This window comes from Nerophis ophidion, linkage group LG10 (genome assembly GCF_033978795.1).
Source record: "Nerophis ophidion isolate RoL-2023_Sa linkage group LG10, RoL_Noph_v1.0, whole genome shotgun sequence".
NCBI lineage: Eukaryota > Metazoa > Chordata > Actinopteri > Syngnathiformes > Syngnathidae > Nerophis > Nerophis ophidion.
Window position 1 is genome coordinate 4834881 of NC_084620.1, and position 24279 is coordinate 4859159.

General features: G+C 39.0%; 1 protein-coding gene across 7 annotated transcripts in view; it reads right to left on the minus strand.

The window, feature by feature from the left end:
- The window catches only part of anks1b (ankyrin repeat and sterile alpha motif domain containing 1B), a 385802-nt gene that overhangs the window by 13365 nt on the left and 348158 nt on the right, over window positions 1-24279 (minus strand). For 5 of the 7 annotated variants that reach the window (XM_061912133.1, XM_061912135.1, XM_061912137.1 and 2 more), the window contains 5 exons: window positions 17407-17532; window positions 17040-17111; window positions 10848-10934; window positions 439-576; window positions 196-363 (listed from right to left, as the gene is read on the minus strand). In XM_061912133.1, the coding sequence (XP_061768117.1) occupies window positions 196-363; window positions 439-576; window positions 10848-10934; window positions 17040-17111; window positions 17407-17532 (591 nt within the window). The remainder of the gene's footprint in view (window positions 1-195; window positions 364-438; window positions 577-10847; window positions 10935-17039; window positions 17112-17406; window positions 17533-24279) is intronic. The other 2 variants (XM_061912134.1, XM_061912138.1) reach the window with 2 other exon arrangements.

Genomic DNA, 24279 nt, shown 5'->3' on the forward strand with positions numbered 1-24279 from the left:
CCTTGACACATTGACAAGGCAAAGAGAGCTCATTACTCAATCCCGTGTGCGGCGTGACAAACCACACGCAGCCGCAGAAAGACGAAGATGGGTTCCAGCATAAAGGCACAGTAAGTTAATGAGGATGTGGGTGGGGCTTCATAGTAAGCACAGCAGGTAGACGCGGGAGATCAGAGGACAGGTACGGATGCTTACGGATTTGCGGATGTTGACGCGAGGCTTTGGCACGGGTTTGCCGGGCTTTCCGTCGAAGCTCTCGGGCAGCGTGGACGAGCCGTGGCCGCTCTTCCGCGCCTGCAGGGCCAGCTGGTAGGCCACCTCGAAGGCCTGGCCCAGCGTCAGGATGATCTCGTACGCCAGGTTCTGACCCGGAAAAAGAGGCGTGAGAAGAAAGCGTTGACGTCATTCAGTAAAGACAAGTGAAAGGCGGGCACCGACCACGTCGAAGGCGGTGAAGACGTGGCAATAGTGGTGACTGGACTTGAGGTCTTTGGTGATGTAGGCAAAGGTGGACAGGTCCTCGGGGTCCTGGGCCGCGCACGAGATGTTGCGGATCTCGTGCTCTGCGATGATGTTCTGTAGAAGGAAGTCAACATTGTCTACAGTGAGTCGCTTCACGAGAAAATGAAAAAAACAAATGTGATTTATTATTCATCTCGTTTCATGCGGCATTCTGCTCAGGGAGTTTGGAGTTTGTCCTCTGGTGATGTCGCTGCAAGACTCATTAAAGCAGCTTCGCTCTAAATGTGGCAGACACCAGACGCAAGCTTTTATGTCATCAGCTCCTGCAAAAGGCTTTTGTTTGGTTATTGGCTTTTGTTTGTTTGCCGGCGAGCACCAATATGTAACAACTACTACACTGATTGATGTCAAACTTCTATGAAGGATATTAGGAATGTCAGTCTTACAACAACTCATCATTCAATTACGGCTCTTGGGGTGACGATTTGATTCAGAATCAATTCTCGATTTAAACTGATTCTCACAAATTATTATTGCGTGGCGCAGTGGGAGAGTGGCCGTGCGCAACCCGAGGGTCACTGGTTCAAATCCCACCTAGAACCAACCTCGTCACGTCCGTTGTGTCCTGAGCAAGACACTTCACCCTTGCTCCTGATGGGTGCTGGTTGGCGCCTTGCATGGCAGCTCCCTCCATCAGTGTGTGAATGTGTGTGTGAATGGGTAAATGTGGAAGTAGTGTCAAAGCGCTTTGAGTACCTTGAAGGTAGAAAAGCGCTATACAAGTACAACCCATTTATTATTTATTTATTTATAAACTAAGGTTTCACCACTTTATTGGCCAGGCCGATCATTGGCGCAAATATTTGGCATATCGATATCGGGCTTCTTTTATTTATTTACTTTTTTTACAACTACAACAGGAATGCATCTGCAATAACGTTTGCCATATTTAGAAATCATATATTTTATATCACTCACTCCATTTAGAAATTCTTCATGTAAATTGTGTTACAAATTATGAACAGGAAGTGAACATATGTGTTAATAATAGCTAAGGAGTGGGAAAAGGGTAGGATTAAATAGGTAACCCATCCATCCATTTTCTACCGCTTATTCCCTTTCGGGGTCGCGGGGGGCGCTGGCGCCTATCTCAGCTACAATCGGGCGGAAGGCGGGGTACACCCTGGACAAGTCGCCACCTCATCGCAGGGCCAACACAGATAGACAGACAACATTCACACTCACATTCACACACTAGGGCCAATTTAGTGTTGCCAATCAACCTATCCCCAGTTGCATGTCTTTGGAGGTGGGAGGAAGCCGGAGTACCCGGAGGGAACCCACGCATTCACGGGGAGAACATGCAAACTCCACACAGAAAGATCCCGAGCCTGGATTTGAACCCAGGACTGCAGGACCTTTGTATTGTGAGGCAGACGCACTAACCCCTCTGCCACCGTGAAGCGGTAACCAACCAACAAATAGTAAAAAACCTTACAATGTAATACATCCATAGCAGTGACGTGCAGTCAGGGGAGGCAGGCGAGACGGGGCCTCACCTGCCATCATGGAAAGAAAAAAATGTAAAAAGAAAAAAAAAACATTATATTGTTATATGTATCCAGTGATTATACTATATAGTTATTTTCCATTTAACTTCGCCAGTTTTAAATTCTTTTTTATTGAAAATCACTTAATTTTCACATTTGCCGTTCACTGAGAATTACTTGCGGTGAGTCACAGCCAGCTGAGCCTCACCATGGATTGCGCAATGACTCGGCTAACTGCTGTCTGCTGTGCAGTAAGACCATATTGCTATATGAATTATATCATACATTTCTACAGTTTAGTTAGCTGAGGTATATAATGTACAGTGTATTTTGCCAACAACTGTATGTGTGTAACGTATTTCTTGTGCTGGGCAATCATAAAACGGCTGCGAAGACCCACTATATGAGGCACCTGATCTCCGGCCTCCTGGTGGTAGAGGGCGCTAGTGATCCCAGAGATCATTCTTGCACTACTCGGCCAGGCCTGGGGACATCTGAAGCCGGTATGTTTTAAAGTTGTCGTTTGCCTGCATATCGTAAAAACAACCGTCCAACATTTTACAACCGATTGTAAACTTATCGGTGCCGACCATCAGGGCCGAGTCGCGACGAAAAAGTGTGTCGATGTTGAGATATTAAGCCGAGTTGGTAAGTGAATTTGTTCGCTAATAGTAGCTACTAGCCGTACCCATGTATTTTCTATGGGCGGTTAGCATCGGGTTCTAATCCGGTTTCCTCCAATTTTTCTGTGCCGATTAGATTTATATTTATGTCGAGTCTTTATTTTGGATACTTAAATATGGTGACTGAGTATTGAGGCGTTTTAAGGCCATCTGCATTTTTTATTCTACAGTAAAGACAATGAATGAACACTAACGCTGGAGCGCGGTTACATCTGTCATAGTGACAACACTGTGTACTGTCGTGTTTGTTATTTTGTACATACATGTGAATATTTAATATTGTTAATGTTAGCAGTATTACCGCTAATAATGATAATAATAAGTGTCATTTATTTATACTATACTATACTAGCTAAAGTACCTGCTACATTAAGTTAAAGTACCAATGATTGTCACACACACACTAGGTGTGGTGAAATTTGTCCTCTGCATTTGACCCATCCCCTTGTTCACCCCCTGGGAGGTGAGGGGAGCAGTGAGCAGCAGCGGCCGGGAATCATTTTTGGTGATTCAACCCCCAATTTCAACCCTTGATGCTGAGTGCCAAGCAGGGAAGAATGCTGGTATGAGCTTTTAAACATAACCCGTTAACTGCTGCCAATCAAATGGTGAAAAAGATATTCTGTAGGGTTCGTATGTTTATAAATCTGACTGTGATGAAGTCAGTGCCTCACCAGCCATGAACCTCACCGCACGTCACTGACCCACAGACTCCTATAAAATTGATTAGCTTGCGAGTTATTGTGATGTAGAAAAATACCATATTTTCATAAATTTTTCCAGGAGATTTCCCATATGTTGAAAAGAAAATTTGATGCTCCTCTTAGACACATGTAATAACGGTGTTTGTGAGCTCCCCCGGTGTGTTTCTGCTGCTAAATTAACCACAATATTAGCGCTACATAAAACACTATGTCGCTACTGGAAATAATGTAAAAAAAACCCCGACTTAAATCATTGTCCTGCTGTTTTCTGACCTATACTATTTATGTTTGAATAACTTTCACGGCAAAAGAATATTGCCTCCAAATATCTAGATATTGGCCTCCTTGACGGATGATAATCAGTATCGCTCGACCTCTCATCCAAACATGATATTAAATATTTTCAAAACACGTTACTGGTTACAAAAACTTCTCATGGCTGCTGACATATGATGTATACTTTCTACAAGATAGGATGGAAACGGATGAAAAAAAAAGTATCTTTAAAAATGTATTCTCAAAAAAGAAATCCACCCCTCCCCTAAAAGAAAAATGCAATTATATTTGATGTAATTAACTTATATTAACAATCACATTATTAAATTATATGTGTATGCAAGGAGTTCATATTTAAAAACTAAATATTTAAAAAACTCATAATCATTTGTTTATATTGTTATTAGTGCTGTCAAACGATTACATTTTTAATCAGATTAATAACACTTGAGTTTTAATATGCGATGAGGTGGCGACTTGTCCAGGGTGTACCCCGCCTTCCGCCCGATTGTAGCTGAGATAGGCGCCAGCGCCCCCCCCGCGACCCCAAAAAGGGAATGAGCGGTAGAAAATGGATGGATGGAGTTTTAATAAATCACAGTAAATTACTTGCTTACATAATTTTAAATAACTTTAAAAATGACCCCAATATTTTGACGGAAATGCAATTTTATTGTCAGGATGTAATACACAAACATTCTTTAAAACGTTTTACTTGAATGTACGGCATTTATTTGCTCAAAACTTGCAGTTTTATAACAAGTTTTATATTATTTTAGTCTCCTCCCTCACCTAACGGATGCCTTGACCTGATCACAGACCGAATAACAAACCACGCTGCCTTTCAGGTAACTGTCGACAGGTAAGGTAGCGAGCATGTGCGCTCAAAATAAATTGCTGATTCATCTGCGTTGATGCAAGATAAATTGGGTCATTTTTGTGATTAATCGCATGCTTTAACGTGCTAAATTTGTCAGCCCTAATTATTTTTAATTATATTACTTGCTGTACGCCTACAAGGCATCATTATTCAGTTACGGCATTACATATTCCATAGTCTATACCAGGGGTGCCCACACTTTTTCTGCAGGCGAGCTACTTTTCAATTGACCAACTCGAGGGGATCTACCTCATTTATATATATCATTTATATTTATTTATTTATGAAAGAGACATTTTTGTAAACAAGTTAAATGTGTTTAATGATAATACAAGCATGTGTAACACATATAGATGTCTTTCTTTCACAAAGACAAGAATATAAGTTGGTGTATTACCTGATTCTGATGACTTGCATTGACTGGAATCAGACAGTATTGATGATAACGCCCACATTTTCAAATGGAGGAGTAAAAAAGTTGTCCTTTCTGTACAATACCACATGAAAGTGGTTGGTTTTTGGCATCTAATTCATCCAGCTTCCATACACTTTACAAGAAAAACATTGGCGGAAAATTCCGTAGCTTGCTTGATTGACATTCACGGCACCCGAGGGTCTTGTGAGATGACGCCGGCTGCTGCCAGTTCATTATTATGAAAAAATGACAGAGAGGAAGGCGAGAAACACTTTATTACAACAGACTTTCGCGCCGTCCCTTCCGTCAATACTCTAAAGGCCGATTGCACATTTCCTGTCTTCACAATAAAAGCCCTGCTTCATGCTGCCTGCGCTAACAAAATAAGAGTCTCGGAAAGCTGGCGTGCACAAGTGATGTGCACGCCAGCTTTCTGAGGGATCGCTTGTGCACGCCAGTTTTCCGAGACTCTGTATTTAGTTAGCGCAGGCAGCATGAAGCAGGGCTTTTATTGTGAAGATAGGAAATGTGCAATCGGCCTTTAGAGTTTTGACGGAAGGGACGGCGCGAGAGTCTGTTGAAATAAAAAGCGTTTCTCGCCTTCCTCTCGGTCATATTTTCATAATAATGATCTTGCAGCAGCCAGCGTCATCTCACAAGACCCTCCGGTACCGTGAATGTCATTTAAGTGACGTCTTGGTGAAGATTGATGATCAGTCATTTTTAGGTCTATTTTTTTTTAAAAGCCTGGCTCGAGATCGACTGACACACCCCCCGCGGTCGACTGGTAGCTCGCGATCGACGTAATGGGCACCCCTGGTCTATACTTACACTGAAATGTTGTTACATTTACTCCCTTATTTCTGAACTCATTGTAATCCACAAACATCATTAACTTAACAGTACACATTTGTATTTTTTTTTCTTTTACTATTTGTTAGAATAATTGTTTCTAAGTTATCACAAAAACTTTGTGTTGAAATGAGTTCCAAGCAAGAAGACAAAAGTCGTCTTTGAAACCTACCAAGAAGAAGGCTTGTAAAACTCCACTGTGTAAGGGGGAAGCAACATAAAGGTGTTTCTGTTTTCTTTCATGTATTGTTTGCCGCCTCCCAACTCCTTGACACATTGACAAGACAAACAGCTCATTACTCAATCCCGTGTGCGGCATGTATTGTAATCAACAGAAAGATATTGTTTTAACCCAAGGACTACAAAGCGGAAAGAAAGCAGGATCTACCCAAGTTCCAGAGACCGCTTTTTTGAACTGTTTTACAACCTCTTTTTTTTAACTGTTTTACAAACCTATTTTTGAACTGTTTTACGAACCTCTTTTTGAACTCTTTTACCATGTCTTTTTTTAACCGACCTTTTCTGTGAACTGTTTACGACCTTTTCTGTGAACTGCATATGACCCTCGTCCCTTAGAAACAGCTGTGGCCATGTGGTCAGGGAATGTCCAAATAAAAGGAGGCGTGCAATTTTTTTGGCAGAGCGTGGGTGACACTGTAAGAGGTCACAGGTCGACACGTTTCTCCTCAATTGAGCAAAATTGAATTCTGTCTCTGTTTAATTCCTTGCTTTTTGTCTTGTTTAATAGATGTCATCTGTGTTTGAACCTGACACTATTGAAAATGATTTCACAGAAAGTGAACAAACTATCAGTATTTGCTGTACCTTGGAGAAAGGGGTTGGATTAAAATAACTTCTACTTCTTCCTATTCTTTTTTGGCATGTTGAATTGTGCAAGTGTAAACGTGCTACTGTATGTACAGTGGGGCAAAAAAGTATTTAGTCAGCCACCGATTGTGCAAGTTCTCCCACTTAAAATGATGACAGAGGTCTAATTTTCATCATAGGTACACTTCAACTGTGAGAGACAGAATGTGGGAAAAAATTCCAGGAATTCTCATTGTAGGAATTTTAAAGAATTCTTACAATGAACTCAACTCGTCCAAATACGACGAGTTGAGTTTATACCAAAAAGTTCTATTTTGGTGTCATCTGACCACATGACATTCTCCCAATCCTCTGCTGTATCATCCATGCGCTCTCTGGCAAACTTCAGACGGACCTGGACATACACTGGCTTAAGCAGGGGGACATGTCTGGCACTGCAGGATTTGATTCCCTGTCGGCGTAGTGTGTTACTGATGGTAACCTTTGTTACTGATGGTAACCTTTGTTACTTTGGTCCCAGCTCTCTGCAGGTCATCCACCAGGTCCCCCTGTGTGGTTCTGGGATTTTTGCTCACCGTTTCTCATGATCATTTTGACCCCACGGGATGAGATCTAGCATGGAGCCCCAGATCGAGGGAGATTATCAGTGGTCTTGTATGTCTTCCATTTTCTGATAATTGCTCCCACGGTTGATTTTTTCACACCAAGCTGCTTGCCTATTGTAGATTCACTCTTCCCAATCTGGTGCAGGTATACAATTATTTTCCTGGTGTCCTTTGACAGCTCTTTGGTCTTGGCCATAGTGGAGTTTGGAGTCTGACTGTTTGAGGCTGTGGACAGGTGTCTTTTATACAGATAATGAGTTCAAACAAGTGCCATTAATACAGGTAACGAGTAGAGGACAGAAGAGCTTCTTAAAGAAGAAGTTACAGGTCTGTGAGAGCCAGAGATATTCCTTGTTTGAAGTGACCAAATACTTATTTTCCACCATAATTTACAAATAAATTCTTTAAAATTCCTACAATGTGAATTCCTTGATTTTTTTTTTCACATTCTGTCTCTCACAGTTGAAGTGTACCTATGATGAAAATGACAGACCTCTGTCATCATTTTAAGTGGGAGAACTTGCACAATCGCTGGCTGACTAAATACTTTTTTGCCCCACTGTATGTATGTTCTAAATCATGGGTGTCAAACTCTGGCCTGCGGGCCAAATTCGGCCCACCGTTTAATTTCATTTGGCCCTTGAGGCAATATCAAATTAACATTAGAGCTGGCCCGCCGGTAACACCACATTCACCGCTAATACTCATACTTGCCAACCCTCCCGATTTTCCCAGGAGACTCCCGAAGTTTAGTGCCCTTCCCGAAAATCTCCCTGGGCAACCATTCTCCCGATTTCCACCCGGACAACAATATTGGGAGCGTGCCTTAAAGGCACTGTCCTCTACAACATGTCGTCACGTCCTCTTTCCTCCTTATAAACAGCGTGCTGGCCAAGTCACATAATATATGCGGCTTTCACAAACACATACTTGGTCAACCGCCATACAGGTCACACTGAGGGTGGCCGTATAAAAAACTTTACCATTGTTACAAATATGCGCCACACTGTGAACCCACACCAAACAAGAAAGACAAAACGTATTTCGGGAGAACATCCGCACCGTAACACAGCATAAACACAAATGAACAAATACCCAGAATCCCTTGCAGCACTAACTCTTCTGGAACGCTACAATATACACTCCCGCTACTACCAAACCCCGCCCACCTCATTTTTATTTTATCATTGAATTTATAAGCCTGTGGAAAAAGTTAATGTTGATATTTACCTCAGAAGGCTGCAAATAGAAAAGAAGCATTCTTTTTTTTAATTAAATTTTATTTAGTATACCACTGATGTTTTTTGAAAGTTGATTTTGCACTGTTACGTTATATAAGCTCTGCCTGTTCCATGGGAGGAAGCCCAAATACCCGGGGAGAACATGCAAACTCCACACAGAAAGATCCCGAGCCCGGGATTGAACCCAGGATTACTCAGGACCTTCATATTGTGAGGCAGATGCACCAACCCCTGTTCCACCGTGCTGCCCTATTTAAGCCTTGCTTGTTCAATATTCATTGCAAAACTTGTTTGGGTCCCTATTAAAAGGTTAATTTGTTCAACCTTGGCCCGTGGCTTTGTTCAGTTTTAAATTTTAGCCCACTCTGTATTTGAGTTTGACACCCCTGTTCTAAATGAACTGTACTAGTACCATAATATTAATAATAGATAGGAGGCTGTTTATTTGCATTTTCTATGAATATATATATATATTTCTTTTCTAATTTCATTTTTGCTTGTACTAGACTGTATTGAATGACCATCAGTATGGGTTCAGGAGTAATCGATCTACATCTCTAGCGGTGATTGACTTTGTAGAAAACATAGCTACAGCAATAGAAAAAAAGCAACACACCGTTGCAGTATTTATTGACTTATGTAAAGCTTTTGACACAATCGATCATTCCTTACTTCTGCAGAAATTGGAAAAATATGGTATAAGAGGTGTTTCGCAACAGTGGTTAAGTAGTTATTTAAGTAACAGATATCAATATGTGGAAATTAATAAGATTAAATCACAGCCAAGAAGAGTAACTTGTGGTGTTCCACAAGGCTCAGTATTGGGACCTAAGTTATTTATACTCTACCTAAAGGATATTTGTTCAGTATCTAATATATTGAAATTTATTATGTTTGCAGATGATACAAATGTATATTGTTCAGGAGAAGACTTGAAGGAAGTGTTGAGGATAATGGAGGTTGAGTTAATTCAACTAAAAAAATGGTTTGATATTAATAAGTTATCATTAAATGATAAGAAAACTAAATTTATGGTGTTTAGTGGTGCAAGGACAAATTGTGAAGCAAAATTAAAGTTAAATCATGTGGAAATTGATAGAGTATATGAAACTAAATTCTTGGGAATAATAATTGATCATAAACTGTGTTGGAAACCGCATATTGAATATATAAAAGGAAAAATATCCAAATCTATTGCTATTCTTTATAAAGTAAGACACATGCTGAATAAGACATGCCTGCATATGTTGTATTATTCTTTTATTTTTCCATATTTAACGTATTGTGTTGAAATTTGGGGAAATGTTTATAAAACAAACATAGACCCAATCATAAAACTTCAAAAAAGGGTCATTAGAATAATACACAAAGCCTGCTACTATGAACATACCAATCCTTTATTTATGAGTTCAAATGTGTTAAAATTTTCCGACATTGTGTTTTTAAAAACAATGGAAATTATGTTTCGAGTAAAGAACAACAGCCTTCCAGCTTGTATTCGCAGGCTATTTCATTTAAGAGGAGAAAACTATCATTTACGGGGGATATCGATTTTTGAAATGGGTAAAGCGAGAACAAATATAAAATACAAATGTATTACAGTTTTAGGAGTTAAATGGTGGAACAAGCTCAGTGATGAGCTGAAGACATGCAATTCTTTGGTAAGGTTTAAGAAAACATTGAAAGGTGAAATAATTGAAAATTATAAAATATAGTCACAATTACTTTCATCCCATTGATTTTTGATTTATTTATTTTTTTATGTTGATGTTCCAGGCAATCTAATTTTCTGTGAAGGTATAGGATAGGCAAATATAAGCTTTGGCTTCAGCCTATTCCTTTTTTGGTCATTCTTTTTCTTTTCTTTTATGTGTAAATGTGCATTATTGTATACATATAACATGTACTGTAAAACTGATCACACACAATGGTTGATTGATTTGATTTGATTGATTATATGACCGAAATAAACTTATTTCATTCATAAATATGGCTGCTGCAAAGGATCTATAACGAGTCCATCTTAATTGACACTTTATATAAAATCATAATACAGGTTACACAAAATTATAATTATATTATACAAAATTCATATTACTGCAATATTGTAAATGCATGAATGCATATGATTAATTTAGACATAATATAGTAATACTATATTGGATAAATAATATTAACAAAATGATTATATGACTGTTCAGTGTTCCCAGTGAACAAAGAAGAGGAATCCAAAGAAGATGCCTCATTCCCCTCATGATTCAAAAATGATGCAGCAAGCGACACGGGCAAACATGGCCGCCCGTGACCTTTGCCGTGCTATTTGTAACGCCGCACGCAACAGGAATTGTCACCTTATTAGTGGCGTCGATGAACTTGACTCCCTTGTAAGACACGGACAGGATTATGGTCGGCACTTTCTTCATCTGTTCCGTAGACTTCTTGGAGGGCCGAAAAAAAATCAGAAAAGAAAGAGAAAAATAAAGTGGTTTTCTTTTGGAAATCCACTTTTTTTTTTTTTGGCCCATTTAAACAAAGAGATCGTGAACACAAATCATTTTAGAGGTCAGGGGTCACAAGGAGGAAAAAGGAAGTCTGGACACCCAACAAGTCATTATGGCAACATCATTATTATCATGCAGAGGTCACGTGACTTACTGCACCATTACCTGCCATGTTTTTGGAAAGTGTCTTTGTGTCCGAGCAGCTCAGAGGAGGCGGGGCTTGGCACCTCATTGCCTTTAATGACAACGTCAAGTGTGACGCTCTGACGATTTAGCTCTTTAACACTCTGGGGACATTTCATTTTAATTGTCTTCAAAGTCAAATAGGACATACAAGTCCTTAAGTTTCTGAAAGGCATAAAAACATGTTGGCTTCTGTTTAAATTTGTATTTACTTTTATACTGACATTTTTCAATACAAGTTCTAAACCAGGGGTGTCCAAAGTACGGCCCAGGGGCCATTTGCGGCCCGCAGGTCATGTTTTAACGGCCCCACGGTACGTTTTAAAAATTATATGGAAAAAAATTAAAAACATAAAAAGTGGTATAAAAGATCAAAGAGGTGAAATTGAACAAGAACATGTTGCAATGTTTACTCTAAAAACACAGCTGCCATGCAGGCTGTTTCTTTCACACACAAAAAAAATAGTGAATCAAAATCAATTGTGAATTATTGACCAATTCAAGGCTCCAATTACGTCAGATTAAATATTCCACTTAGAGATATTTTGGGGGGTAAATGTTGCATAGTTTGTGTTTGCTATATAAAAAACTAAGCTGTTTTTTTCAAAGAAGGGCCTAAAACGAACAAACAAAAAAAAAATACAAAAAAACTTAGAATTGACAAATAGATCCGAAGTTGATCTCGAGACCATTGTGTTTAAAAGTAAATAGTAAAAAAAAAAATATTTATTTTTTAACACTTTAATGAGTAGGACCCCTTAGGATCAGTGTGTTTTGTTTTTAAGTGTCATTGCACAAAAGATAATAGTGAATTAAAATCAATGGTGTTATAAGTTGTTGACCTTTTTACGGCCCCAATTATTATATAATCTCAAATATTCTACTTGAAAATTTTATTGGGTGAAAATATTGCATATTTTGTGTTTGTTTCCATAAAAAAACAAGGTTTTCTTTGACAAAAAGAGCATACAACTTAAATCTTTAAAAACCTCACATTGACAGATAGACCTAATGTTGATCTAGAGATTTAAAACTTGAATCATGATAAAAATAATAATATTGAATAATAACACATTTTTTACATTGTATTTTTACCAAAACCCTTTGGGGTCTCCGGGATCAAGCCTAAGGGGAGGCCTAAATGTATATTTTTTATTCATATATTGTATTGGTTTTTAAAATAAATGGCCCCCGCTTGCTTTGATTATGTCCCTCAGTGGAAAAAGTTTAAACACCCCTGTTCTAAAAATGTTTAATGTTGACCTTGACTCAGATAATATCATAGGTTTAAAATTTGTGAAATAACTCATGTTTTGGAAAATACTCAATCAAAACTGTGCTTTCAAGCAAAAAAAAAAGATATGTATCCAAAATGTTTAAAAAATGAAGAACTTGCATGTCCTGTTTGACAATGCTTTAATGTCCAGTAACTGCCTGTGTATCTTACACCTATGAAAGAATTGGATTTACATTTTTTATTCTGACATGAAAAAAATCTTTTACAGAAAATCTTGTATTACAGATTAAACCACAAAAAAATATAGCCAAAATACAGCAAAAATATACCGAAAGGACAAAAAAAATCTGCCTTTGTCAACCGTAGGAGGAAACAATGCATTTTAATACAATTTATCAATCAATCAAAACTTTATTTGGAAAGCCCCTTGCATCAAAGTGCTAATATTTTATTCAGCGATATTTGACAAACAATTGATAACACTGTAGTAAATGTTCACAGTTTTCATGAAGGACGTTCCTCAAAAGGCCTGGTGTCAAACATGACAAATAATCAACAATGGAAGCCATACGTCGACTCCCAGTTGTCATTTTTCAAAAATGTTAGCAGCACTATGACCAAAACAATTTAGAATTTCAATTATTTGTGCAGATTGCTAAGTAACAACATTTACCTAAAATATTTTTTAAATACTATATTTACAATTAGAGCTGCGAATCTTTGGGCGTCCCACTTTTCGATTCAATATCGATTCTTTGGGTCACGATTTGATAATATATCGATTTTTTCGATTCAACGCGATTTCTCAATTCAAAAACAATGTTTTTCCGATTCAAAACGATTCTGTATTCATTCAATACATAAGATTTCAGCAGGATCTACCCCAGTCTGCTGACATGCTAGCAGAGTAGTAGATTTTTAAAAAAAAAAGCTTTTATAATTATAAAGGACAATGTTTTATCAACTGATTGCAATAATGTAAATTTGTTTTAACTATTAAACAAACCAAAAATATGACTTATTTTATCTTTGTGAAAATATTGGACACAGTGTGTTGTCCAGCTTATGAGATGTGATGCAAGTGTAAGCCACTGTGACACTATTGTTCCTTTTTTTTATTTTTATAAATGTCTAATGATAATGTCAATTAGGGATTTTTAATCACTGCTATGCTGAAATTATAACTAATATTGATAATGTTGCTGATAATATTCATTTTTGTTTCACTACTTTTGGTTTGTTCTGTGTCGTGTTTGTGTCTCCTCTCAATTGCTCTGTTTATTGCAGTTCTGAGTGTTGCTGGGTCAGGTTCGGTTTTGGAATTGGATTGCATTGTTATGGTATTGCTGTGTAGTGGTTTGTTGGATTGATTAAAAAAAAAAAAAATCACACCCCTACTTACTATACGTATTATTTTTTGGGTTATGAGTTGTTCTCCTGGCTAATTGTTATGCTTTAGGTTGCGAGCAAATATTCAGGTTACGAGCTTCACCGCCACTAGTTGCTGTATTGACTTTCACAGTCAACCCCAAAACATCCGGTTTTACTCGCTGGCATTAGCTTATAGCTAGAGATGGACATAAGTTAGTTTTTCCAAGCATAGAAAGAAAGAAAGAGAGTGTAAAGAACGGTGCTGAGAAGAAGAAGTGGATGATATTCATTGAATTAAAGAAATAAATCATCAAAACATATCAGGATGCCACCCGAACGCCTCCCTAGGGAGGTGTTTAGGGCACGTACAACCGGTAGGAGGCCACGGGGAAGACCCAGGACACGTTGGGAAGACTATGTCTCCCGGCTGGCCTGGGAACGCCTCGGGATCCCCCGGGAAGAGCTAGACGAAGTGGCTGGGGAGAGGGAAGTCTGGGTTTCCCTGCTTAGGCTGTTGCCCCCGCGACCCGACCTCGGATAAGCGGAAGATGATGGAGGGATGATGGATGGAACATATCATAATATGTAGCTAGCTAACTTAATGAAGGAGCGTAGCACTGCTAGTCTGCACTATACTGAAGCAGAGTGAGTCAATAACGACAGCAAATGTTAAATTGATATCTGAACAACGGACGTTTATCCATAAAAATATGGAGAAACTGCTGTTGGTGTGTTTGACTGAGAAGCAGAAGAGATGATGTAAACTCTCCAAGGCCAATACTGTACATTATTATCACATTACTTCATTAAACTATTGTAGTACATTATATTATCCTATTGTATACACATGTTAAACATGTGGACCAATTTAATCGATTTTAATTTATTTCATATGGCAACGCCTTTTTACAAAAGTTTTTCGAGATACAAGCTGCGTCACGGAACCAATTAAACTTCTATCCTGAGGTACCACTCGCTATACTGGACATGTCACTAAATAGGTGACATTTTTTTCCTCTACAGGAAATAAAATGTATAAATGTGATCATATTAACTGTGATTTTTTATTTTTATAAAGCAAATTGTCCTGATTGTATATTTGATAAATACAATGCAAAATATTTAAACAACCTCACATTTAATACTACGAAAATGGTTTCCTGTTTCCATTAGACTTTAACATTCTTAAAAATATATATATTTAGAATTCACACTTTACTGGTGACCCTGGGACTCCATTCAGACCAGTTACCTTAATGCGTTACCTCCTCGGAAAAATACGGACTATTTCTCAAGTCACATGGTCCACAGGAAGTTGCATCGTCTACATCCCCTGAAGGCCATAACGTCAGAAGAACTAAAGCGAGTTTAGTCATTTATTTTCATGTATATTTGTTGATATTTCAATTAAGACTGGGCGTAAACAATCTCAGCAAAGTCCTGTAACCTAAATATTTTTTTTACGTTATTTGCTTGTTTCTAACTTTTTTTTTTTAATTATTGTAATGAGCCACACTTGTTATTAGTATAACTACCATGTGGCAATATTTCATGTATTTGCTAATTCCATCCTAAAAAAGGCCTCAAGCCTTCCCGGTAAGGTTTATTCAGGTTTACTGGAGAGGAGACTACGCCGGATAGTCGAATTCTGAAACCTCGGATTCAGGAGGAACAGTGTGGTTTTTGTCCTGGTCGTGGAACTGTGGACCAGCTCTATACTCTCGGCAGGGTTCTTGAGGGTGCATGGGAGTTTGCCCAACCAGTCTACATGTGCTTTGTGGACTTGGAGAAAGCATTCGACCGTGTCCCTCGGGAAGTCCTGTGGAGAGTGCTCAGAGAGTATGGGGTACCGGACTGTCTTATTGTGGCGGTCCACTCCCTGTACGATCAGTGTCAGAGCTTGGTCCGCATTGCTGGCAGTAAGTCGGACACATTTCCAGTGAGGGTTGGACTCCGCCAAGGCTGTCCTTTGTCACCCATTCTGATCATAACTTTTATGGACAGAATTTCTAGGCGCAGTCAAGGCGTTGAGGGGTTCCGGTTTGGTGGCCACGGGACTAGGTCTCTGCTTTTTGCAGATGATGTGGTCCTGATGGCTTCATCTGACCGGGATCTTCAGCTCTCACTGGATCGGTTCGCAGCCGAGTGTGAAGCGACCGGAATGAGAATCAGCACCTCCAAGTCCGAGTCCATGGTTCTCGCCCGGAAAAGGGTGGAATGCCATCTCCGGGTTGGGGAGGAGACCCTGCCCCAAGTGGAGGAGTTCAAGTACCTAGGAGTCTTGTTCACGAGTGAGGGAAGAGTGGATCGTGAGATCGACAGGCGGATCTGTGCAGCGTCTTCAGTAATGCGGACGTTGTATCGATCCGTTGTGGTGAAGAAGGAGCTGAGCCGGAAGGCAAAGCTCTCAATTTACCGGTCGATCTACGTTCCCATCCTCACCTATGGTCATGAGCTTTGGGTCATGACCGAAAGGATAAGATCACGGGTACAAGCGGCCGAAATGAGTTTCCTCCGCCGTGTGGCGGGGCTCTCCCTTAGAGATAGGGTGAGAAGCTCTGCCATCCGGGGGAACTCAAAGTAAAGCCGCTGCTCCTTCACATCGAGAGGAGCCAGATGAGGTGGTTCGGGCATCTGGTCAGGATGCCACCCGAACGCCTCCCTAGGGAGGTGTTTAGGGCACGTCCGACCGGTAGGAGGCCACGGGGAAGACCGAGGACACGTTGGGAAGACTATGTCTCCCGGCTGGCCTGGGAACGCCTCGGGATCCCCCGGGAAGAGCTGGACGAAGTGGCTGGGGAGAGGGAAGTCTGGGCTTCCCTGCTTAGGCTGCTGCCCCCGCGACCCGACCTCGGATAAGCGGAGGATGATGGATGGATGGAATAATGCTGTGTGTATGCGTTTTCTTCTATTTTTTTTGGTACAGCACTTTTTGTTTACCACTTGCCTGTGTATGAAAAATACTATCTAAATAGAGTTTTGATTTGATGTGATTTGAGGTATACTATTGTAAAATAATAATAATAATAATTACCTGGATCAATAATATTCCTCATTGTTGGAAAACCTATTATTGTGTATATGATTTACTGAAAAAAAAAAATAATAATACAAACAGACTATACTTGACCTGCTCGACAAATATTGAACATGAAATAAAGATGTTGATCAAATTTACAACAAAAAGTGTATAAAAATCAAATAACCTCAAAAACATGATGGAATATTCTGGCATGCCGATCTGTACCTACCCTCATTTTAGCACAAGCGTCATGCGTAGACTCGGTACCTCTCAGCTCCTTCACCAGCATGGAGCCCAAATACTGTCCCAAAAAAATTAAGCAAACCAAAAAAAAGCCAGTTGCGTTAGTGAGGAGGATGCTGGACTAATCTTAACATTTCTAATCCCGAGCAGATGGTTTTGTCACATTGGAGATACAAACACAGATGTAACGCTGCAGATTAAGAGATTAATGTTCACATTTAATCCACTTGGACTCTACGGGCTGCGTGTCCTCAATAAAGTCAAGTCCCACTTTGTCCACCATGGATGGACACACAAGTGGGAGGAAGTAGACACACCGCATGACCATATTTGGAAGTGGGAGAATAACTCACATAGGCTTCGTAGTCGCATGACTGAAAGATGAGTTTCTCGGGGTGGTGCTGCCAGTACTGCACCGGCGTGGATGAGGTGGCCTCGTTTGGTGGACGCAACGTGATGGGCTCGCACCACTCGCCTGCCTGCCAATCAGAAACCGGAGCCAATCAAGCGTCAGACAGAAGAGACGGTTAAAGACAACATTTACAGTGGGGCAAAAAAGTATTGTGCAAGTTCTCCCACTTAAAATGATTACAGAAGTCTGTAATTTTCATCATAGGTACACTTCAACTGTGAGAGACAGAATGTGAAAAAAAAAAATCCAGGAATTCACATTGTAGGATTTTTAAATAATTTATTTGTAAATTATGGTGGAAAATAAGTATTTGGTCAACCATTCTAAGCTCTCGCTGATGGAAGGAGGTTTTGGCTCAAAATCTCACGATACATGGCCCCATTCATTCTTTCCTTAACACGGATCAATCGTCCTGTCCCCTTAGCAGAAAAACAGCCCCAAAGCATGATGTTTCCACCCCCATGCTTCACAGTAGGTATGGTGTTCTTGGGATGCAACTCAGTATTCTTCTTCCTCCAAACACGACGAGTTGAGTTTATACCAAAATGGATACATGGATGATACAGCAGAGGATTGGGAGAATGTCATGTGGTCCGATGAAACCAAAATAGAACTTTTTGGTATAAACTCAACTCGCCGTGTTTGGAGGAAGAAGAATACTGAGTTGCATCCCAAGAACACCATACCTACTGTGAAGCATGGGGGTGGAAACATCATGCTTTGGGGCTGTTTTTCTGCTAAGGGGACAGGACGATTGATCCGTGTTAAGGAAAGAATGAATGGGGCCATATGGCCCCGATACATATGTATCATGAGATTTTGAGCCAAAACCTCCTTCCATTAGTGAGAGCTTTGAATGGTTGACCAAATACTTATTTTCAACCATCATTTACAAATAAATTCTTAAAAATTCCTACAATGTGAATTCCTGGATTTTTTTTTCACATTCTGTCTCTCACAGTTGAAGTGTACCTATGATGAAAATGACAGACCTCTGTCATCATCTTAAGTGGGAGAACTTGCACAATCGGTGGCTGACTAAATACTTTTTCGCCCCACTGTACGTATAGCAGGGACGTCTAACATACGGCCTGTGGGCCGAATCAAGCCGGCAAACAGGTTGTATCCGGCCCGCAAGTTGATTTTGGTAAGTATAAAAATTAGCTGACATTTTTTAATGAAAGAAACTGCAATTCTAAATGAGTCCAATGGATGTCACAATAGAAATTATTTGCATCCCCTGCCGCAGGAGTGCGCAGGACTTAAGAGGGGGCGGACTGGGGACACAATATCTGGGCATACGCTGGATAACATGTATCCCCTACGTACTTCATGTGTGATTCATGAAATTAGTCCAAATTCACAAGTTTTCTTGTAGATGATGCTAAATACGTACAGAATAAACCACATGATGTTAGTACATCAGTTGAGGAAAATGAGTAAATTACATTCTTATCATCCTGCAAACTGATTTTGATAATTCTATTTATTACATCTTCTGATAGATTAAAATTGTAAACCAACGAGAGCATTTTAAAACTCTGCCAGACTCACACCTAGTTGACTGATGAACATTATCACATCTTGTATTCAGAAATTATAAATCACAACAAATGAAGATAGACTTCGACAGTGGTTCTCAAATGGGGGTACGAACACCGCTGAGAGTACTTGAAGTTATGCCAAGGGGTACGTGAGATTTTTTAAAATGTTATAAAAATCCTTTATAAATATATTTATTGAATAATACTTCAACAAAATACGAATGTAAGTTCATAAACTGTGAAAAGAAATGCAACAATGCAATATTCAGTGTTGACAGCTAGACTTTTCATGGACATGTTCCATAAATATTGATGTTAAAGAATTCTTTTTTTGTGAAGAAATGTTTAGAATTAAGTTTAATCCAGACGGATATCTATTACAATCCCCAAAGAGGGCACTTTAAAATGATGATTACTTCTATGTGTAGAAATCTTTATTTATAATTGAATCACTTGTTGTTTTTTTCAACAAGTTTTTAGTTATTTTTATATATATTTTTCCAAATAGTTCAAGAAAGACCACTACAAATGAGCAATGTTTTGCACTGTTATAAATGGTAAATGGGTTGTACTTGTATAGCGCTATTCTACCTTCAAGGTACTCAAAGCGCTTTGACACTATTTCTACATCCACCCATTCACACACTGATGGCGGGAGCTGCCATGCAAGGCCCGAACCACGACCCATCAGGAGCAAGGGTGAAATGTCTTGCTCAAGGACACAACGGACATTATTTGGTTGGTGGAAAGTGGGGATCAAACCAGAAAACCCTCAGGTTGCTGGCACGGCCACTCTCACAACGCCATTAGTGCTCTGCCCCTCCCTCACATTTGTTTTGTTTTCAACCCGTTCTTGACCCTGGACATATATTGAAAATACACGCAATCCTAACTCAAAATGACGGACATTTGAGGCATTTAAGAAACCCCGCCTGGACAGCCCCGCAACATTTTTTTTGGTTATAATTTACTAGTTAAAAATGTTCTGTTTTACATCGGAATGTCATTTTCTTCTCTAAAAAAGCCAATTTATGACACATTTTTTGTAGTAATAAAGACATTTCATTTTACATTTTGAAGTCAGAATCCTTTTTAATAAAAAAAAAAAAGCTAAATCATTATGTTTTTAATATATATTGTTTATAACCGTATACTGGGTTAGGGTTAGGGTTAGGGTTAATTTAATAAATCAGAAACTGATGACATAGTGCTGTATTTTACTTCTCTATCTCTTTTTTTTTCAACCAAAAATGCTTTGCTCTGATTAGGGGGTACTTGAATTACAAAAATGTTCACAAGGGGTACATCACTGAAAAAAGGTTGAGTACTACTGGACTACTATGAACAGCTACATGTAAGTATATAAAAAAAAAAACAACATTATGATTTGTATGTATCAGATTGTGCTTGTTCGATTTTCAAAACAAAGAAAAAAATCTGAAGTTGTCTTTATTTTTAAGTTATTTTGACATGATTTTACCAGTCCGACCCACTTGGGGATAGGTTTCCCTCTTTGGGGCCCCTGGGCTAAAATGAGTTTGACACCCCTGAGGTATAGTATTGTCTATGTCGCCATTAAGCGTTGCAAAAATCAAAGAAAAAAATCTGAAGTTGTCTTTATTTTTAAGTTATTTTGACATGATTTTACCAGTCCGACCCACTTGGGAATAAATTTCCCTCTTTGTGGCCCCTGGGCTAAAATGAGTTTGACACCACTGAGGTATAGTATTGTCTATGTCGCCATTAAGCGTTGCAAAAATCAAAGAAAAAAATCTGAAGTTGTCTTTATTTTTAAGTTATTTTGATATGATTTTACCAGTCCGACCCACTTGGGAATAAATTTCCCTCTTTGTGGCCCCTGGGTTAAAATGAGTTTGACACCCCTGAGGTATAGTATTGTCTATGTCGCCATTAAGCGTTGCAAAAATCAATGAAAAAAATCTGAAGTTGTCTTTATTTTTAAGTTATTTTGACATGATTTTACCAGTCCGACCCACTTGGGAATAAATTTCCCTCTTTGTGGCCCCTGGGCTAAAATGAGTTTGACACCCCTGAGGTATAGTATTGTCTATGTCGCCATTAAGCGTTGCAAAAATCAAAGAAAACAATCTGAAGTTGTCTTTATTTTTAAGTTATTTTGACATGATTTTACCAGTCCGACCCACTTGGGAATAAATTTCCCTCTTTGTGGCCCCTGGGCTAAAATGAGTTTGACACCCCTGAGGTATAGTATTGTCTATGTCGCCATTAAGCGTTGCAAAAATCAAAGAAAAAAAATCTGAAGTTGTCTTTATTTTTAGGTTATTTTGACATGATTTTACCAGTCCGACCCGATTGGGGATAAATTTCCCTCTTTGTGGCCCCTGGGCTAAAATGAGTTTGACACCCCTGAGGTATAGTATTGTCTATGTCGCCATTAAGCGTTGCAAAAATCAAAGAAAAAAATCTGAAGTTGTCTTTATTTTTAAGTTATTTTGACATGATTTTACCAGTCCGACCCACTTGGGAATAAATTTCCCTCTTTGTGGCCCCTGGGTTAAAATGAGTTTGACACCCCTGAGGTATAGTATTGTCTATGTCGCCATTAAGCGTTGCAAAAATCAAAGAAAAAAAATCTGAAGTTGTCTTTATTTTTAGGTTATTTTGACATGATTTTACCAGTCCGACCCACTTGGGAATAAATTTCCCTCTTTGTGGCCCCTGGGCTAAAATGAGTTTGACACCCCTGAGGTATAGTATTGTCTATGTCGCCATTAAGCGTTGCAAAAATCAAAGAAAAAAATCTGAAGTTGTCTTTATTTTTAAGTTATTTTGACATGATTTTACCAGTCCGACCCACTTGGGAATAAATTTCCCTCTTTGTGGCCCCTGGGCTAAAATGAGTTTGACACCCCTGAGGTATAGTATTGTCTATGTCGCCATTAAGCGTTGCAAAAATCAAAGAAAAAAATCTGAAGTTGTCTTTATTTTTAAGTTATTTTGATATGATTTTACCAGTCCGACCCACTTGGGAATAAATTTCCCTCTCTGTGGCCCCTGGGCTAAAATGAGTTTGACACCCCTGCGGTATAGTATTGTCTATGTCGCCATTAAGCGTTGCAAAAATCAAAGAAAACAATCTGAAGTTGTCTTTATTTTTAAGTTATTTTGACATGATTTTACCAGTCCGACCCACTTGGGAATAAATTTCCCTCTTTGTGGCCCCTGGGCTAAAATGAGTTTGACACCCCTGAGGTATAGTATTGTCTATGTCGCCATTAAGCGTTGCAAAAATCAAAGAAAAAAATCTGAAGTTGTCTTTATTTTTAAGTTATTTTGATATGATTTTACCAGTCTGACCCACTTGGGAATAAATTTCCCTCTTTGTGGCCCCTGGGCTAAAATGAGTTTGACACCCCTGAGGTATAGTATTGTCTATGTCGCCATTAAGCGTTGCAAAAATCAAAGAAAAAAATCTGAAGTTGTCTTTATTTTTAAGTTATTTTGATATGATTTTACCAGTCCGACCCACTTGGGAATACATTTCCCTCTTTGTGGCCCCTGGGCTAAAATGAGTTTGAAAACCCTTGAGGTATAGTATTGTCTATGTCGCCATTAAGCGTTGCAAAAATCAAAGAAAAAAATCTGAAGTTGTCTTTATTTTTAAGTTATTTTGACATGATTTTACCAGTCCGACCCACTTGGGAATAAATTTCCCTCTTTGTGGCCCCTGGGCTGAAATGAGTTTGACACCCCTGAGGTATAGTATTGTCTATGTCGCCATTAAGCGTTGCAAAAATCAAAGAAAAAAATCTGAAGTTGTCTTTATTTTTAAGTTATTTTGACATGATTTTACCAGTCCGACCCACTTGGGAATAAATTTCCCTCTTTGTGGCCCCTGGGCTAAAATGAGTTTGACACCCCTGAGGTATAGTATTGTCTATGTCGCCATTAAGCGTTGCAAAAATCAAAGAAAAAAATCTGAAGTTGTCTTTATTTTTAAGTTATTTTGACATGATTTTACCAGTCCGACTCACTTGGGAATAAATTTCCCTCTTTGTGGCCCCTGGGCTAAAATGAGTTTGACACCCCTGAGGTATAGTATTGTCTATGTCGCCATTAAGCGTTGCAAAAATCAAAGAAAAAAATCTGAAGTCTTTATTTTTAAGTTATTTTGACATGATTTTACCAGTCCGACCCACTTGGGAATAAATTTCCCTCTTTGTGGCCCCTGGGCTAAAATGAGTTTGACACCCCTGAGGTATAGTATTGTCTATGTCGCCATTAAGCGTTGCAAAAATCAAAGAAAAAAATCTGAAGTTGTCTATTTTTAAGTTATTTTGACATGATTTTACCAGTCCGACCCACTTGGGAATAGATTTCCCTCTTTGTGGCCCCTGGGCTAAAATGAGTTTGACACCCCTGAGGTATAGTATTGTCTATGTCGCCATTAAGTGTTGCAAAAATCAAAGAAAAAAATCTGAAGTTATCTTTATTTTTAAGTTATTTTGATATGATTTTACCAGTCCGACCCTTTTGGGAATAGATTTCCCTCTTTGTGGCCCCTGGGCTAAAATGAGTTTGACACCCCTGAGGTATAGTATTGTCTATGTCGCCATTAAGCGTTGCAAAAATCAAAGAAAAAAAATCTGAAGTTGTCTTTATTTTTAAGTTATTTTGACATGATTTTACCAGTCCGACCCACTTGGGGATAAATTTCCCCCTTTGTGGCCCCTGGGCTAAAATGAGTTTGACACCCCTGAGGTATAGTATTGTCTATGTCGCCATTAAGTGTTGCAAAAATCAAAGAAAAAAATCTGAAGGTGTCTTTATTTTTAAGTTATTTTGACATGATTTTACCAGTCCGACCCACTTGGGAATAAATTTCCCTCTTTGTGGCCCCTGGGCTAAAATGAGTTTGACACCCCTGAGGTATAGTATTGTCTATGTCGCCATTAAGCGTTGCAAAAATCAAAGAAAAAAATCTGAAGTTGTCTTTATTTTTAAGTTATTTTGATATGATTTTACCAGTCCGACCCACTTGGGAATAAATTTCCCTCTTTGTGGCCCCTGGGCTAAAATGAGTTTGACACCCCTGAGGTATAGTATTGTCTATGTCGCCATTAAGTGCTGCAAAAATCAAAGAAAAAAATCTGAAGTTGTCTTTATTTTTAAGTTATTTTGACATGATTTTACCAGTCCGACCCACTTGGGAATAAATTTCCCTCTTTGTGGCCCCTGGGCTAAAATGAGTTTGACACCCCTGAGGTATAGTATTGTCTATGTCGCCA